The sequence below is a fragment of the Grammomys surdaster genome, unplaced genomic scaffold, assembly GCF_004785775.1.
Source record: "Grammomys surdaster isolate TR1022 unplaced genomic scaffold, NIH_TR_1.0 227, whole genome shotgun sequence".
NCBI lineage: Eukaryota > Metazoa > Chordata > Mammalia > Rodentia > Muridae > Grammomys > Grammomys surdaster.
Window position 1 is genome coordinate 4,077,305 of NW_021604672.1, and position 19,025 is coordinate 4,096,329.

At 40.0% G+C, this 19,025-nt stretch overlaps 1 protein-coding gene across 2 annotated transcripts in view; it reads left to right on the forward strand.

Annotated features, from left to right (window-relative positions):
- Qpct (glutaminyl-peptide cyclotransferase) overlaps positions 1-14,390 on the forward strand; it is a 34,705-nt gene extending 20,315 nt beyond the window's left edge. For both annotated transcript variants that reach the window (XM_028773446.1, XM_028773447.1), the window contains 4 exons: positions 5,684-5,860; positions 7,642-7,741; positions 9,901-10,017; positions 13,782-14,390. In XM_028773446.1, coding sequence (XP_028629279.1) covers positions 5,684-5,860; positions 7,642-7,741; positions 9,901-10,017; positions 13,782-13,927 — 540 coding nt within the window. In that variant the 3' untranslated portion in view covers positions 13,928-14,390. The remainder of the gene's footprint in view (positions 1-5,683; positions 5,861-7,641; positions 7,742-9,900; positions 10,018-13,781) is intronic.
- The last annotated feature ends 4,635 nt before the right edge of the window (positions 14,391-19,025 follow it).

Consider the following 19,025-nt stretch of genomic DNA (forward strand, 5'->3'; position numbering starts at 1 on the left):
TAACCTGAATGAGGACATGTCATTCTGATACTGCTCATAACCAAGTAAACATGACAAAGCGAATACCAAAACTTGGTTCACAGGCAACAAATGCTTCCCTATTCCCTTGGGCTTTAGTTTTTGATACAATGAGGGTAAAGAAATGAAGGGTTTATCTTGTAATGGAAGTAATAGAGATATTTGGTTCTGTTTTTGCTGGATATGCTCAATTTGAAGAAAGCAAGGATTGTTTATACCCTCTTTATATCCTTTTTACAGCTCTGTTTTGTTTTGCTGAGCCTTCTGTAATGCCTTTGTCCCAGACCCTGGCCTGCTTTGAACTGGTAACCATTCCTGAGGGAATTCATAAGCAGGCAGGCCATTCTGGTTTTTTTTTTATACTTATATTTCTAACAGAAAGACATGGAATGAGCGAGGTGAGACTTAAAGACATATTTCTGCGTGTCACAAATAAATTTACTTCTCCAAATAAAACAGCATAGCTACGGAGCAAGAGGGTGGAACCAGGCTGCTTGGTACCAAAGCATTCTGTGCATGCCCAAAGCAGAGGCCAAACCCAGCCAGAGACCTTTTGTCCGAGTCCAAGGTAGAGACAGGTAGGGCCTCACGCATCTCACTGGAAAGTCAACAGCCAGATGATACCAAAACGTAGTGAAATGACTTACATTCATTCATTCTGTTCTCAGCATTAATTTACTTAGACAGGCGTAGACTCTAGTGAGTACTGATTCAAAGTCCCTTGAGGCAAGCTGCTCTTTTGCTTCTTTTTTACAACTGGCAGGAAAATAATGATGGTCTGCAACTTCTACTAATTTAGCTTTATACGTGACACCAGGAGGATCTTTGTGGCCTGATGATTGAGTATTTTTCTTTTTAGTAACTGGGTTGAAGCCAAGACATCCTGCATGTAGGTAAATGTTGTGCCACTGTTCTACAACCCCAGCTCAGTATTGCTTTTTCATTTTAAGACAGTATCTAAATTAGTTGCTCAGGCTGGCCTAGCCCGCTTGGTGGTCCAATAAAGCTTTGAACTTCCAATCTTTCTTTAGCCTTCTGAGTAGCTGGGATACGCCACCAACATGGCTTTGAAGGTTTGGGTGATGATATTATAAAGGCTCAGCTATAATGGAATCCAAAGCATCAAATTTCCTAATCAATTCCGGAGGCATTCAAGGCTAGCCTAATTTAGATCAGCATCCCAAGCCAGCCTGGGATACAAAGCAAAACAATCCACAAAGAAAAAAAAACTGCTCAAACCTTTATTTTCTCCTTTATCTGGTATCACTTTAAAGCAATGAGGAAAACTCTGTCTTTGAAGAAATAGAAGCTCTCTGGCTGGGCTTGGCCAGACGGCCTCTGCTTTGGGCATGCACAGAATGCTTTGGGGACATGTGTTAGTGGGAAACACCATATGGAGACAAGTGGAGAGAAACCATGCTCCTTGGTTAAATGGGAAAGCTTCAGAAGGTACCAGGTAGTCCTGACAAAATCTTAGCTGGAGGTAGTTATGAGGTCTGGCTCACTTAGGAAGGCAGAAGTGAGGCTGTGTGTGTGTGTGTGTGTGTGTGTGTGTGTGTGTGTGGTGTATGTGTGTATGAGTATAAGAAACATGGATGTATAGATTCTGAATCCATGCCAGGCAGGGAGATGAACATTCTGCTGGCTCTCAGGAAATTTCTTAAAAAATTAAACCAAGGATATTTTGGACTTAGGAGGATAAACTCTAAGGAAGGGCTGTGATGAGGAACCCTAGGCAGATCAGGAGATTAGATCAATACCATGTTGAACAGTGAGGGTTTCGGGCTTTCTTCCATTCCTAGCACCAGAAAGCCAACAGCAGACAGAGGACTGGAGAATCTGTCTCCAGAGAATGCAGATGCCACAGACAAGGATGCCAAGGGAGACATTTGGCAATCTTAAATGAGAACACTGAATAGACACCAGATTTCTCTGAAGTGACTGCAGTAGAGCCAACCAATTTGTGTCTCCAATGAAGATTTTAGTACCTTGTTCTTCTGTATAAACAAATTATAGGCATGGCCAGATATTGAAGAACAGTTTCCACTATGAAAGAAAGCAAGAAAAACTAATTATACAAATTGAAACATGAAGTTGGAGGAATAGGATAGATACTGCAAGGGACAGCAGAAGATGGCTTGATTGTACTTAAAAATCCTTAGAGATGAGAGAATTTATAGTCATAAAATAAAACAGTCTTTGATAACAGAGTAATTACATCATGGCAAAGAGCTCTTGGAAATTTGAAATTAAAAGTGCTATTATCAAGAAAACACTAAGAGCATAGGACTCTGAAGTAGACGAAATATCCTTTTTAGAAAGAAGAAAAAAAACAAAATAAAATGATGTTTTTTAATGGGATCATTCCAAAAACTGTAAGGATGAAAGTGGGTCAGGACTTCTCGTAGAAATCCCAGAAGCTAGAAAACCATGAGGTTGTGTCTGAACATTGTGGCAAGTGTTATCTGCATGTATACTGACATGTGTGGGAGTTATCTATTAAATATTTGTGTGGAGATGTTAATTTGTCAACTGATATGTTGGTCTAGGGATCAGATGTGGGAACACACACACACACACACACACTATTCAGAATAGGTATTCAAGGATAGATGCAGCAGAGATGAGAAGACAACCAGGGAGCAAGTCCCGGTGCTCTTTGATAGTAAGAGGGAGGAGACATGAAGGAATCTGTATTTTCTTCATCCATTCACTCTCTTCAGTGAGTATTTAAACACTCTTCCTCTCCCTAACCTGCAGTTCCTTACCTTGCCCATCCTCACACCCAAGCCTTAATTTGTTCTTGCCGGCCTCATTAGATGCCAAGGTCCTCACACTGAACTCCATCTCCTGAATGAGGGAGGCAGAGCATGTTGTTCTAGGAGGCAAATGGAGGAATCTACCCAGGATAGAGCATCAGTTATGCTGGACGCTGTCAGTAAGTCAGAGATGATGAAGACTCAGAGTTGACCTTTGGATTTAGCAGTGTGTAGTTCATAGGTGTTCTTGACACCCATGTTTCAGTACATGAAGGAAATGAAGCCTGAAGGGATAGAATTAAGAACAGACCTCATAGAAAGCCTGGAGGAGGTTAGGATAGATGTTATAGTAATGTACCTACAGTGACAAAATTGATAGACTAGATGTTATTACTTTATAGTTTATAGTTTACATACTTTGTAGTTTACATCACTGTTATAACTATGCTAAATGTATATCTAAGACAAAAGGCCTTTTTAACGAATGAAAAGGGTGAGATGTTGTGGATTTGATTTAATGCTTACATTATGGGTTCCAAAATTACACGGGAATTCACATGTCTTCTGCAGCCAATGGCTAGGCAGGAGTGAGAGGCGGGACTTTGAGGGTCCCCGGGAAGGAACTCGAGGAAGGAGGAGAATCTCCATTGCTGGTGAGAAGGTCCCGGCCTGAGAAGTGTAGGACAGAGAGAGACAGAGAGACTGACAACATATAAGAATCAGGGATCATTGTCCAGGAGGGCTACAGGCCTGGGACTGTGGTGGCCAGGGTGGAATATAGGTTTTATTTAGTAAGTAATAATTCAGGAACATTGGAGGGGAGAGTGTGTTAGCTGCGGGGAGGTTTGGAAGTGCCAAATCATTGAACTGTTTAAGACATATTAAAATAAAAGGCTGTTTGCTCCGTGTGAGTGTGTGTGTGTGTGTGTGTGTGTGTGTGTGTCTTTCACTTGCAAATCCACAACTTTAGAGCAGTAGTGAGAAGTGTGTGTACACCTGCCAGGGAGTTTAGAGTGAATTAATGTATTATTACTTCAGGGAACATGATTCATTTGGTAGAACAATTGCCTCGCATGCTTGGGGCTCCTGGGTTAACACCCAGATTTTTTTTTTTTTTAAAATGGAATTGAAGAATAAGCCTCAGGAACACTGCACATCTAAAACTTTTTCAGTGAGTTTTTCTACAAATGGGCAAAAAGGCCAACAGTTAACAAAGATAGAAAACCCATAGAACTGTCCAGTAGAGACAGAAGACCTAATGTAGGAGAAATGGCGTTTGCTAAAGCAATGTCCTTGAGCAGACAAGAGGAGATGGAAATCAGTTCGTGTGTTGGGAGACTCACATCTAAGTCGACTGACAAGAGGAAATCAAGGCCTTCACTTGCGAGTGCAGATGGATGAGCTGGGGAACTGTGGGTTAGGGAAAAGGAAAAGTGTGAAATACTCAGCATGAGTGAACGAACCCAGAACATACAGCATGGCTGCATTTGTGTGTATACAGCACAGTACAGAAAGGCTGTATCAAAGTTTGTGCTCATGGGTTTCAAGCTAGCACATGGCCTGGTGGTTCATCTTTTCTAGCTAGGTTCAGCATCTTGAGAATAGTCACAGCACAGGTAGACAATGGTACTCCATGTTATTATTTTGTTCCATGAAAGTGAGACTATGAATAGAAACAAAGAAGCTGACAGTGTATATAAAGGAAGGACTGGAATGATTGCCAGAAATTTGACCAAAGTATGGAGTAACTAGGGTCATCATAGAAGTTTAGCTGTGAAGAGGGCTTGGGGACTTGAATGCCAAAAGGACTGATCTGTACAGGAGAGTCATAACTGTATTAAATATGTAAACCTTTTTAGTTTTCCCAAATAGTGTCTGTCTCACACAGCCTTGCTTGCTGTCTCAAGGGCTCCTTCTCTCATTCTTCCCACTCTTCACTGGATGCATGTTTCACACTTGAGCCCCTTGGCATATTACATTACCATACCCATGTATTTGTTTTCTCTTTCCTAACTTGCCAAATGTATACATTCTCTGAAGAGAAACACTATAATTATTCTGTTTGTGTCCCTACACTGTTCCTAGGGTAGACTCTTCAACTTAGATTCAACAGATTTCAGACTCCAGTAAGGTGAGAAGGTACCCAGCCAGTTGTTTTAGGTTGGGTTTGCAGGAAGCACATTCCAAGGTGGAATGTCACCTGATGAGCATTCAGGTCAGTGAGTAGGGAGTGGCCTGGGACCAACACTGGCAGGGAGAGAGACTAGACGGGATTAGGAGGAGGGAGCAATGGAGCTGCAGTGCAGGTTTTACAGCAGCCTCAGCTAACTTCCAGGGAGTTGTGGAGGTGGTGGCCCTATAGAGAGGCGCAAGTGTCTGAATAGGTAGTCATGGGATATAGGCTGTTCCCATGAGGTGCATCCCAGGAGAGGCTGCAGCTGGTGCAACACATCCACCTGAATTCAGTGGCAGGTCACAGTGCTCATCACAGCAGCCCTAGTGTAACGGCTTGCTAGGGAGTAAGGGCACATGTAAGACATTTTGTTTTAGAAGGAGTATGATGATGTTTGGGTTGGAGGTGGTAACAAGTAACTTCTGGCACATCTTCATTTGCTTGGACCTCTTTGCTTCATGGAACAAGTGTCTTTCTGCCAGTTACTAGGAGAGAATGTGAATTTTTAAATGACTGGAGCATTTTTGTTCTCTGTTTCCACTGATGATCATCATAAACCCATCTTGAAGATATACTACTGTTCATAGATATCTCTGAAGACAATCCCAGGTCAATATGTCCTAATTAAGTGCTTTTTAATATACAGTCTGGGAGTCTGTGATTGGTTGAAGTTAGTTTCCATTGGTTTGTTTTCTTTTTTTTTCAAGTTTTTTTTTTTTTTCAATTTTTTTAGGATGTCTCTGGTTCCAAGCCAGATCTCTCGCTCCGGCTAATTTTCTTTGATGGTGAAGAGGCTTTTCATCACTGGTCTCCTCAAGATTCTTTGTATGGGTCTCGGCACTTAGCTCAGAAGATGGCATCAAGCCCTCACCCTCCTGGATCAAGAGGCACCAACCAACTGGATGGCATGGTTAGTCTGAGTAATTACCTCGGCTCTGTAGCTCAGTCCCTGTCTCCAGAGAAAAGGCTACTAAGACCAAGTAAAGACCTGAAAGCTCCACGAAATCCTCAGAGTACTGTTTATTGTGGAACATTCCTTGGCAAGCACTGGATTTTTGAGGAATCCCAGACCTAAAAAGAATGATTCTATGTTAGAAGCTGTGTTTGGCTGAGCTTAGTTAAAATGATGTGAAAATCAGATTAAGGAGTCATTAGATTCATGGTTTAGTGAGAGCACCCCTCTACTCTAAAAGGGTGTAGTATGGCGAGAGAAAGGCCTTTCTCAGGCAGAGGAGGCTGGGAAGTCCAGGGCAGAGGAAAGAGGACAGAGTGAGGACTTTCCCGTGTGTTTAAGGCAGTACAGTGACTACAGTGAAGATGTTTAATTTGATATGGTAGGTTGACATAGCACTGATGATGTGAGGGGACAGACATTTTGAGGATGCCTTAAAATTCTGCTGCTATTACTAAATAGCGGGTTTAGCATCCAACCTCCATACATCTTCCTTCTGTGGCCTAAATCCCCTCCTATGACTCTCTTCCCATACTACATCTGTCACCAAGTCCCCATCAACTCCAGCTTAGAACCTTATGCTATCCTCGGGATGTCATTCCTCCCAGTGTTCTCCAGTTGTCTCTGATACTCTTCCTAAACCCTCCACCCTGCCTTCACACATACCTGCTCTTTGTCACCCTATGACTCAAAGGAGCAACTGATGTCCTCTGTAATTCTCTAACACTCCTTATGTGAGCATGACTTTCTCGGGTACTCGGACAGCTCACCATGAGTCAAAGTCACGTGGTCATCACTTCACTCATTCACTTGTGCTTGAGCAGCTCAGAGGGTTCCGACAAATGAGAAGAGATGCAGATAATTAGTAGTTACTTTTCAGTACAGATATATGATCCACAGTGATGGAAAAGCCCATCTATTTCTCAGAGGCTTATCCAGTCTCATGAATATGTTCCTATTTCAAACAGACATTTTCCCAAATGAGTGAATATGTATATCAATTATATATATGTGTATGTATATATCTTTCATGTATACCATATCTTTAGAATCTTGAAACCTGGAAGCATTTATAAAGTGTATGTCAGGTTTCACAGTAGGGAGTTACCCACACAGTATTTCGCTTATTTTATTACTAAATCAGAATGTCTTAATCTAGGTGGTGGTCTTCAGGAAGTGAGTCCTCAAGTCTGCTGATGTTTTATGGCTAAAATAAGCTAAGAGAAATTGGCTTAATTTGGAATGTTATAACAGGAGACTTTAGAGAGTAGCTGGATTGAACTCCTGTTTGCTACACAAGGAAATGGCGATCCAGTAGCATGATGTATATGGTTGCCTTTAAAGGAATTTTTTCTCACATGCTGTCTTCACGCTCACCTATCGTTACAGATTAAAGTTAGAAGTGCTTAATCACAAAGGCATAGACCAGACAGGCTTGGACTACCACATACAGCAAACTTATTCTTTTCTCAAACCGTAAAATATGCATCAAGTCTCCCTTCTGGTTTATCCTTACTTATGTTCCTCTGATGTCTACTACATCTCCATTTATCCGTGTTGTGTAAGCAAGATCTTCTCTAAACCGGTTAGCTAATAATGTCACCAAATCCCTTTTCATTTGAAAAGCTCCATGTGATTCTCGATTATTAAAATGTGTTTAGTTTTGACTGTTTTTCTCTGTCGCTGGGTCTGATCCATGCCTGGGTGACTGTGACAAAGCAATATTTTTTCTCTCTTAGGACCTGTTGGTCTTACTAGATTTAATTGGAGCGGCAAATCCAACATTTCCTAATTTTTTCCCCAAGACTACCAGATGGTTTAATAGACTTCAAGCAATTGGTAAGCATCGCAGCTACTACAGAGCAAAACGCTCTTTCTCCCTACTGACAAGCACTACACCTTAAAATCGCAATTTATGGTTTAAATGTTTTATTTACATATTTAACATACCTCGCTGGCATTTGTCTTACCCTACCAATTAGTTTATTAATCCTAATTCTTCAGCTGGCCCAGTTTAGATTCTTAGGTGGAATTCTATTTTGAAATACAAATGTCAAAACACTACATTTATAGATTCTTAGAAATGATGCCAAAAGATACTCTGGAATTTAATTTCATTTTCCATCTCAAATTTGTCTCCTTCTATTTTCTTCCTTTGTCTGTCCCCACCAAGGGCTCTGTGTGCCTCTCTTATTTCCTTTTCTGAAACTCATACATCAATAAATTGTGCCATATTGTGATTAAAATCTATTGCACTGTCCTCGTTTGTGGAATTTACATTTTAACTATTTTTTTAATTGTATGAGAAAAATGTACCCCATGGTTAAGGAAATATATTGATAGAACATTATATATGGTGGTAGTTGGGGCTTTCTCAGTGTTCTTAAAATCCCATTACACTTGCTTCCTAGTTGATACAGTTTTACCCTTGAAATTTAATAATCACAAAAATGAACACCTATCCCAGGAATTATTTCCTTGTTTTATCATCTCATGATATCTTACCATTTTGTAACAAGCAGCACAAGGGTGATGTGTACGAGCTATGTGTTACAGGACAACAAGGGTGATGGGCTGTGTGGGTCAGTGGTTCTCAAACTTCAGGACAGATCAGAATCCCCCAAGTTCATGCTAATGCATGGATTACTGGACTGTAACCCGAATGTCTGATTCATGAAGTCAGAAGTAGTACCAGTTAATTTGCATCTCAGGTGATACTGAAACTGCCGATCAGGAGCCGCCCCTTGAGAATCACTGATAGAGGTCACAGTAGTTTTGTTCCCACACAGTGGCATTGATCTATGTCATCCTACGCTGTTTGCACATCCCACTTTAAACCTCACATCCCTCCGTAGACGTTCCCCATGCACCATCTGGACCTATGAGCATCTGAGCCTGAGTTCTCCCAACACCTTTCACTCTTATTTTCTCTTTCTCAATTTCAGTTGTTCTACTATCTACTTTTTCTTTTGTCATTAGATTCTTGGTCTCTTTTAATCTTTTTTCTAATTGATTATTTTATTTATTTACATTTCAAATGTTATCCCCCTTCCCAGTTTCCCCTCCACAAACCCCCATCCCCTCCCCCTCGCCCTGCCTCTATGAGAGTGCTTCCCTTACCTGCCCACCCACTGGAGCCTTAGAGCACTAGTATTCCTCTACACTGGAAGCCTCCACAGGACCAAGGGGCTCCTCCCAGTGATGCCCGATAAGGCCATCCTCTGCTACATATGCAGCTGGAGCCATGAGTCCCTCCATGTGTACTCTTTGGTTGGTGGTTTAGTCCCTGGGAGCTTTAAGGAGTCTGGTTGGTTGATATTGTTGTTCTTCCTATGGGGTTGCAAACCTCTTCAGCTCCTTCCATCCTTTCCCTAACTCCTTCACTGTGGTCTCCCTGCTCAGTCTGATGGTTGGCTACAAGCATCCACATCTGCATAGGTAAGTCCCTGGCAGAGCCTCTCAGGGAACAGCTTTACCAGGCTCTTGTCAGCAAGTGTTTCTTGGCATCAGCAATAGTGTCTGGGTTTGGTGTCTGCAGATGAGCTGGATCCCTAGGTGGTGCAGTCTCTGGATGGCCTTTCCTTCAGTCTCTGCTCCATCCTTTGTCCCTGCATTTCCTGTGATCCTGGGTGTGTCAGGGCATCTGGGAGTTGCGCTTCCTCTGGGTGATGTAAGAGTGGGTGGTGAGCCAGTGCCCAAGGTTTGCTCGGACACTGGTTCAAATGGGAAGGGAGAATTTACTCTTAAAGAGGTTTTCACCAGCAACACCAGTGTCGTGTGTGCCTCTCTGTCTCTATTCTCCTCTACACCAAAGCATACATAGTATACATAGGTGCAGTGTAGACCTTTACTGTCATAGATCTGGCTATGTTTGCTGATCCATATGTAGAGAAGAATTCTATGTGTGATAAGATTCCAAGCTCCCTAAATAAGGATGTATTTTGAGTCTTAATCAGAGAAAATTAGATGCTCATCTACTGTCTGATTGCTGTCCACAGAAAAGGAACTTTATGAATTGGGTTTACTCAAGGATCATTCTTTGGAGAGGAAGTATTTTCAGAATTTTGGTTATGGAAATATTATCCAGGATGACCACATTCCATTTTTAAGAAGAGGTAACTCTGTGTGTGTGTGTGTGCATTGTTATACATTGTGTTTTTTTCTACTGTGTCTACCGTATTTATTATACTTTATACGCATTTTGAAATTTTAAAACAATATTATTTTCACATTCTTTTTTCATTCCTTTTTATTATATGTTAATTGCATGTAGTTGTTGATGTAATTATTTAAACTCGGCCTCTGGTTAAACTGACTATCTAAGCTGCAGCGGCTCTGCCTAGCTCAGCTGCCATGTGTCTTGGCTGGAGGCCACGTGCGTGCCACAGCTAGAAATGGCCAGAAAGAAACACCAGCCCTGTCACCCATGAGATGCCAGCATGGGAGATGGCTCTGCCAATCTTCCATGCTGTCTCTGCAAGGCTGGGCATTGCCCAGACCATCCCACCATCCACACGGGCCCAGTAGGAGAATGAGACTCTTCAACAGTCATTTATTCTCCTCATTGTAACCAGTTAGGAGTCTCTGCAGTTACCAGTGTCTAATGTAAAAGAATCTTCCAGTTCCCCAAACTTTACTTAGCAACCTGGCACCATCAGATTAACCAAAGGCTTCATATGTTTGGTAATGATTAATAACAAGATGCCCACACAATTAGAGGTGTAACCCAATACCCAACCTAGATATACCACCTACCTTTGACAGCAGGAGACATGTGAAAATCCGCCTCCATTTTCCCTTTTCTCTCTCCTCTTCTGGCTCTTCCACTTCCTTTTCCTCCTCTCCTCATTACTCCTCCTCTTCCTCTCTTAACTACTCCTACATGTAGTATTTCATAATAACATTTTTATAGATGTATATAATGTAGTTTGATCACATTCCTCTCCCTTTGCCCTCTCTTGACCCCTACCTCTCTTATTACTCCCTTCCTCAACAGTTTCCCTGCCCCTTTCATGTATTTTTTTTAATGACCAAGTGGGTTTTGTTAGGGTTGCTTACAGGGGAGCAGATGAGAACTTATTTACAGAAGTATGGGCACCCTACCAGTAGAATAACCACGGAAGTATATGTCTCTCTCTCCAATAGTAACCATTATAACTATGTGTAAATCCTCAGAGAGGGGTGAGGCCTTGTGAGATCTTCTACTCTCCATGACATGAAGTTGTGGGCCCAGTATCACAAAGATCTCATACAGGTCATGTTGTGAGTTCAAGAGTGCGTGGCTTCGTCATGCATCCATTTCATACCACTCTCCCATCCTTCCCGGTTCTTCTATCTTTAGCATCCCCTTTCCTTGGTGCTTACTGAGACTTAGATGATATAAATGCCTAATTTATATCATGGCTTTGTATTCAACAGTCATTTACTCTCCTCATTGTAACCAGTTAAGAGTCTCTGCAATTACCAGTGTCTAATGTAAAAGAATCTTCCTATTCTCCAAACTTTACTTATCAATCTGGTACCATCAGATAGCTTTCTTTAATTGTGAAAGTTTCCAGGTCTCCAACTGCTGCATATATTTGATAAAAAAATTATTCATGAATAATATTGGTATACTTTGAATCATTAAGCCCATGCTTCCTTAAGGTTGAATGAATTAAATTTATATATTAATATTTTGGCCTATATAAAATTATTTTAAAAGACCTAAAATAGACACTAAATTAATTAGAATGAGAGCCTATCTTTTAAAAGGAATATATGTATTTTGCTATAAATAAGTTTTGGCCAACATGTGCCTTGTGGATTTATATCTATAAGATAAATGTTAGATAATTAAAATGAATTAAATGATAAGGAAGACATCTAGATAACCCTCACCTGGTCTAAATTGATGGAAGGCGCTATTCAGATGCAGCTTGTACATTAATATCTCTTTACCAGGTACTTGGACATTCCCCTAACTAAAAATGCTATCCCTAACCAAGAAGCTATTTGCAGTTTTCACCCAGTGAGTTTTTCCCCCAGTGGAGTGACATTGGGTATATTAACCACACTCCAGGGCAGGCTCTATTGGCCAACACAAATGTGTTCACTTGCTTTTAGTTTGTTTTGTTTTGGTATTTTTTGCCTTTTTGTTTTCATTTTGAGAGAGAATATGAAATATGAAATTGGGAGGGCCAGGATGTGGGGGAGATCTTGGAGATGTTGAAGAAGGGAAAGAAAATGATCAAAATATATTGTATGAAAAAATTAAAGCTAACAAATACAGATGAAACAAAGGGAAACAAAAAGACCATCCCTTTATTAGCCCCTTTCTTTGGATTATCGATGAAATGATAGAGCCTATTACTGTTCATTGACATGGAAGAACATGCGTCATGGAATGTTCCTCTCCTCGTCTTGCCCCTTTCAGTAAATGATCTACACTTATCCAGCTGTTCAAGTCAGCGTGCTGGGAGCTGTCTTAAATCTGCCCTTTCTCTGAGTTCCACTTCTGTATTACTCACTTATGTATGTTTAAGTCTTAAAGATGACCATTTAAGTTGAATCTTATATACAATGCTAGATTTACACAATAATTCCCATTTCCCCTAATTTGCAACCATCTAAGAATGATAGGACTCATTAAATATAATAAATCGATTAGTTTGACCATGTCATAGCTTCTCTTTTCTCATGAGAGACATTCTGAAATCTTGACGGCTTCTTTGTTTCTCCATACCTATTACATAGGTAGGAAACCTCAGGATCCTCTGACATCCTGCCTTGCCTTGTGTAAAGCTAAACTATATATTCTTGCCCTTCATTCAACTTTGATGTGGCCTGGCTGGTAAGAAAGATATCCTGGGGGCTGTAGAGATAGCTCAATGTTTAAGGGCACTGGCTGTTCTTCCAAAGGACCCAGGTTCAATTCCCAGTAATCATGTGACAGCTCTCAAATGTCTATAATTCTGGTTCCAGGGCATTTGACACCTTACACAGACACACACGGAGGCAGAACACCAATGCACATCAAATTGAATAAAATGTTATTTAAAAAGAGAAAGCTATCCTGTGTCACGATGTAAAAGTCTAAATTAACTCAGTGACTTTTAGGAAGCCTCCCCATTGGTCTCTTTACTATTGCTTCTCCTTTTTTTTTGTACATATCTTTTAAAATCAAATTATGCTAATATTTACTGTTTTAAATCTCCTGGTTTGCTGTCTTAATAGAACAAAAGAGAAAGTCTTTACCATGGCCTAAAAAGACTTCCATTTTCTGATTCTGTTTCAAAATCATCTCTTACTTTGCTTTTCACTTCTTTCTGTGATTTGGCCACACTGGCCATCTTGTGTTCCCCGCTCAGCCCAAGTCTCATGGCTTTACACTTCAGACTGTTGTTACCCACAGTGCTGATTTCTAGATCTTTGCCTGGCCTGCTTTCTTTTCAGTTTGTGCCTCTATTTAAATGTTAGCTTCTGGAGAGACTCTTCCCTGGTTTTAAATAGCTCCTCGTTCATTCAGTCCCCTTGCCTGCCCTCTATTGTATCCCCATACCCTGTTTTGTTATTTTTAAAAAGCTTTAACAGTGCCCATGATTATGTCTTGTATGTATTCATTTGTTTTTCCACTAGAATGCAAACTTCACAAAGGCAAGGTCTTGCCTTTCCACTCCTGGAACAAGAGCTTTGCAGGCAATGGGTGCCTTATCACCCCTTACTGGATTAACTGATGTTTGTTTGACAAGCCTTGAAGTACTCATACACATGGAAGATGTGCTGTGAAACAATGAATTATCGAGTGGCTTAAAGGATATGGATCTTTCTTTGCCTGCAAATGTCACTTTCTAGTTCACCCCCTGGGAATTCTTGCTCACGAGTTGCTTCTCTCCTACAGGTGTCCCAGTTCTTCACCTGATAGCTTCTCCTTTCCCTGAAGTCTGGCACACCATGGATGACAATGAAGAAAATCTGCACGCGCCAACCATTGACAATCTCAACAAAATCATTCAGGTCTTTGTGCTGGAATATCTTCACTTGTAATATTTGAGTTTAGTTTCTGGTAATTGCTTCTACAGAAACTTCAAGACATCATTTAAACAATCTGATTCCAGATAAATGTTTTGTGTAGACTTCTGTCCCACAGATTCATTCTGTAGGTGTCTTTGAATATGTGATCAGAAAATTGTAGAATTCTATGACGCCTTCACTAATTTTCCTCTCCAGACAAGAAAGAAACATGTAAAGAAATAAAAAATAAGTTTTGAAACTCTTTTGGATGAAAATTTTAAAATGACATTAGATTCACTTACCAATGTCATAGAGTTGTAAACAAACTTAAATACAATGATGTTGTAGAGTGGTAGTTTTATACGTGATATTACATAGTGTGTTATGTAATGTGTAATGAAACACAGGCACGTACTTTGACAGCCCTTAAATTTCTTTAAAAAAAAAAGCTTTGTGGAGTTTATTTCTTGGAAATTAAAGTCTGAATTAAATTATATATTGTGAATTTGTTTTCCATGTCTGTAAAATGAGAAAGTGTATGTTTTAATGCATGGTCCAGTTTTCTAGACTTTTATGCATTTAATTTTCATTTGTAAAGACAATAGAGTTAGTGACAAAACCATTGGAAAAGGATACAGAAGTATAATCCCATTGCATTAACAGAATAACTAGTGCCTCTCTGGTTAGTCTCATGTTTTACTGCACATACTTCTTATACAGGTAGAATCAAACTGTATCTCAAATCTGGGGGAGCTCCTCCAACTAATGTAACTATAAGACATGTATTTTCTTTTTGTATCTTGTGATAAGATAAAAACAGAAAAAGGCCACAGAGTATACCCTCGAGTGAATACTGAGGAATCATAACAGTAGGACATAAGCTATGACACTTTTTTTTGCAATTAGTTTTTCTGGTGTTTGGGTTTGGGAGATAATAGCATTATTTTTTCCTGGAGACAGGTAGGCATCCTGAGTTATTTTCAGAGATAGAAAACAATTATCTATAAATAATAATCTTGATCAAATGAACACTTAGGGAAATCAATCATTTCATATAAATGAAGTTAGTTGGGGCCACTCTCCCCTATGTTCAGGACAGAGATGGATAAGTCGTTTTTCTTCTAAGTGTAGGCAGAGAACGACATGAGGGGCTAAAATATTCAGAAATATTTTTGGTTTTAAGTTTAATAACAGTGGATGTAATGGAAACTAATTTACTTGCTAAAATATAAGTTCTAGGTAGGAAAAGCAAAGTATATAATTTTAGTTATGTGATTACATAATTATGCACAGTGATATAATCACTATAATATAAAACATTGTAATTTCATATTTTATACCATGAAAATTTTTTAGAATTCCCTTTACAGTACTGTTTCTAAGGCTATAAGGGATGTTGTGCCTCTGTAACTTAACTTTAAATTTGTTTTTGTTTTTAGTATACTTATTTTATGTGTACGACTGTTGCCTGCTACACGTACATGTGCACCATGTTTGTGCCTAATGCTTTAGGAGGTCAGAAGGCACCATACTCTCTGGAACTGTTACAGATGTTTGTGAGTTACAATGTTGATGCTGGAAACCAAACCTGGGTCCCCAGCAAGAACAGCAAGTGTTTTTAACCATTGAGCAACCCAGCCCCACTTAACCTTTTCTTTCTTTCTTTTTTCTTTTTTTGAGACATAGCCTCATTTATGCGAGGCTGGCCTTGGCCTTGACCTCACTATGTAGGTGAGATGACTTTGGACTTCTGGCTATCCTATTTCCATCTGAGATTACAGGTGGAGGTTATAGACATGCTGCCTTGCATGTAGCTTATGAGGTACTGGGGATGGAAGTTAGGCAAGTACTCTGTCAGCTGAGCTACCTCCCCATCCAGAGCAAATAGTTACTGAGTGATGATTCTGTGTGACAGAAAATGCTAGAAGTGCTTCACATGTGTTCGGCAGTGGAATCCTCTCATCACCTCAAGAGGTAGGTGGTATCATTACCGTTATTTTATGGTACATAGAAGAGTTAAGTATATTCTTCAAAATCATGGAACCAGTATATGGCCACAGTGGAATATGAACCCAGATGTTTAGAATCTGGCCTTAAAGCTCACACATTCTGTTGTCTAGAACTTTCTACAATATTATTCATGTTAGATAAAGTGACAGTTGCATGCTGAACATTTCACAGGGCATTCCCTCAGCCCAGGTCACATTTTTCAAACCCTTTGTTGCCAAGAGTCACTTCACAGTGTTAGCCATCAAAGGCTTGTCATCTCTGTGCAGATTTATTTCCCTGCCACACCAAGGCTATTTTTGCATTAGCCTGAGCACAAACTGCTATCAACGAGAGCAGCTCCAGGACTGAGAAATCTAAGCCACAAAGCAGGATTAAAGGGAGCTGAGTTTTCCAGATTAAATTTTGTTTTAATATGACAGAAAAAAAATAGTTAAAAGGAGTTTGTGGAAGATACATTTTTTTCACATCAGAAAATAAATTGTTGCATTGATGGTTCATGGTTTAAGCAATAGTAGGCAGCAGGAAAATAAATCTAGTCAGTAATCTGAATGATAGTTGGCATTGCTGCATACGGAATTATAAGCTGAAATGATTAAGCTCCTTTTGAGGGAGAGTGAAATTAATAGGAGCTCTATTATAATCTGTTGAGTTGTTCATAGAATTATTTTTAGAGGAGGTTGAAGGATGCTTTGAAATGGGATACGGGGAGAGCAAACTCTTAAGCAGCTTAACTCCACGAAGGCTTGCTTCTTTGCTTTCTAGGAGTTGCCGTTCTATTTCACCAAGAGGCTACATGAATTGAAGAGAAGCAGTCATGATGTCATAAAGAGAGACATTTGGGGCATGGATTTTGATAGCAGGCTCTGAAATCTGTTTTGTGAAATTCATGCCAGTTAGAAACATTACTTTTTGAGAACTGCAGCTGTAGAGGTAGTACTTCACATACACTGTCCAGGATTTGGAATTTTTCAATGTGCATTTTGGAGCATTTTACAGCCCCTAATGGAACAATTTGTATGTTTTACCTACAAGTGTTAACCCTGCAAGACATATAGCTGTTTTTTTCTGCTTCAAGAGAAGTGAGTTCAAAGGAAAATATTCATAAAAGTGTATTCATAACTTTGGTATCTAGAAAAAAAAATCACGAGCCTGTTATTGTAGCTTGAGGGCCATGGCTGGAGGAGAAAAGACAGATCCTCACAATGGAGAGATGCTTTGGACAGGAACCAGTTGCCAGAAGAACAAAGCAGAGCATGTTTCCAGGCTGGGCTCCAGCTCCTCAAACAGTATATTTTGTGAAGCTTCTTTCATGCATCAAAGAAATGCATTGATCATGGTGCTCCAGCAAAAATCATGTGAAAAGCTGAACATTTGCCCCATCAAACAAACTACGGATTAGTTTACTTTAAGGGGATATGGACAGGGCTCTCAATTCTTCCACCCTGTAATGTGAGGATTGCTTATATTCTGCTCTGATGAAGAGAACATCTGAGTCTCTTTGGAAGCTCTAAACACGGGGAATGAAAGTATAGAGATCACGGGACTCAAGGGGAAATGAGGGAAAGCATTCAGTAACTTAAAGCCAAGCTAATGTGGGATGTTACTTGCATTTTCTATCCGTGAAGGCATGGGTTTTCTTCAATCAGGGTTTCTGCCTATGTTAGCTTCAACGATGAAGGTAAGAAAGTTGAGGTTTCTCTCAGTTTCGGGCCTACTGTCTGAAACTTTAAAAGTAGTTTTGAAGTGGTTTGACTTATTTCCGCCTTAAACTTTACTGCTCTGACACCCACGGTTTATCTTTTTCAGCCTTCTAAAAGTAAAATGATTGTTCTTCTGCATGAGGCAAAAGCCATGGTATCAAGCCACTGTCGCAGAGAGGAGAGATGTTGGCTAGCTGATTGGGTAGTAGGGTGGTAGCAGATGCTCTGTGAATCCTCTTATGCACAAAAACTGGCTCCAGAATCCTGGCAATACATCCAACAGCAATAATTTATGGCAGTTTTGAAGCACGCTGGATGAAAGGACTGCCTGTCGTGGCTGGATCCCTCAGCCTCAACTTGGTTGGCATGCTCACGCAATGTGAAGTCATTGTATTGTACTCATATTTCAAAGGCAGCACATGGAACATGGCCCGAAGTCCTGATACATACAAATTTGCCAGTGGAGAGCTTAGACTACTTGAGAATCAATATTAAGATCACATACTTGCCTAGAAGAGAAAGTAGCTTAAAGCAACCCCTACCCCCCCAAAAAAACACCTCTCAATGTTACAAACACTATGAAGGGAGCAGAAGTAAAATTTAAAACTTATAAAACATAAAGAGCATCACTTATAAATAACCCAGGAAATGGTCTGTGTCTCACATACTTAACACTGTGGGTAAAGGGTCCTTAGCATGCATGGATTTAATAGTTGTGGATTTGGCAAAGCAAGACTGACTGACATGTAGTGAATTATATTACAGAAACAATCAATATAGAGAGGTGACAGAGGGAAGCTGACCTCAGACACTGATTTCACTGCTGTTCCCACAATGCCTTGCAGGAGCATTTGGGCCACTCTTGTTAAAATGAATCCCACATCTATCCCCCAAACTAGCTGTTCTTGCTGGAGACAAGAGCTACAGAACAATCATGGATGCATGCATTAGGTATGTAACTCATTTTCATCTTCTACTGACCGAAGAACTAAAGGTTTTAAACTCCCCATGAATACTTTAGGTTTTATTTCTCTTTTTAGTGGGGTAGATTATATAAAAACAAAGGTAGTTAAGTATTTAACTAACTCCTTTAAGGATGTTAACAATTTATTTTAGATTATGTTAGAGTTATGTCAAGTAACTTATTGCCATACTTTTTGATAACTTACCCATGATGTTGATATTATTATCCTCCTTTTTAAAAGAAACAGAAATTCGATCATGCTCTGTCGATGCTATGGTTGGATGTTAAGGACTTCATCTTACTGTTATGTGACATGCTACTTTCAGGTTGGTTATAAAGGCATCAGAAAAAGGTTCCAATATGTTTGATTTCAGTTTTCATCTTGAGATAGAAGCACTTGTCTAGGGAACCTCTCTCTCTCTCTCTCTCTCTCTCTCTCTCTCTCTCTCTCTCTCTC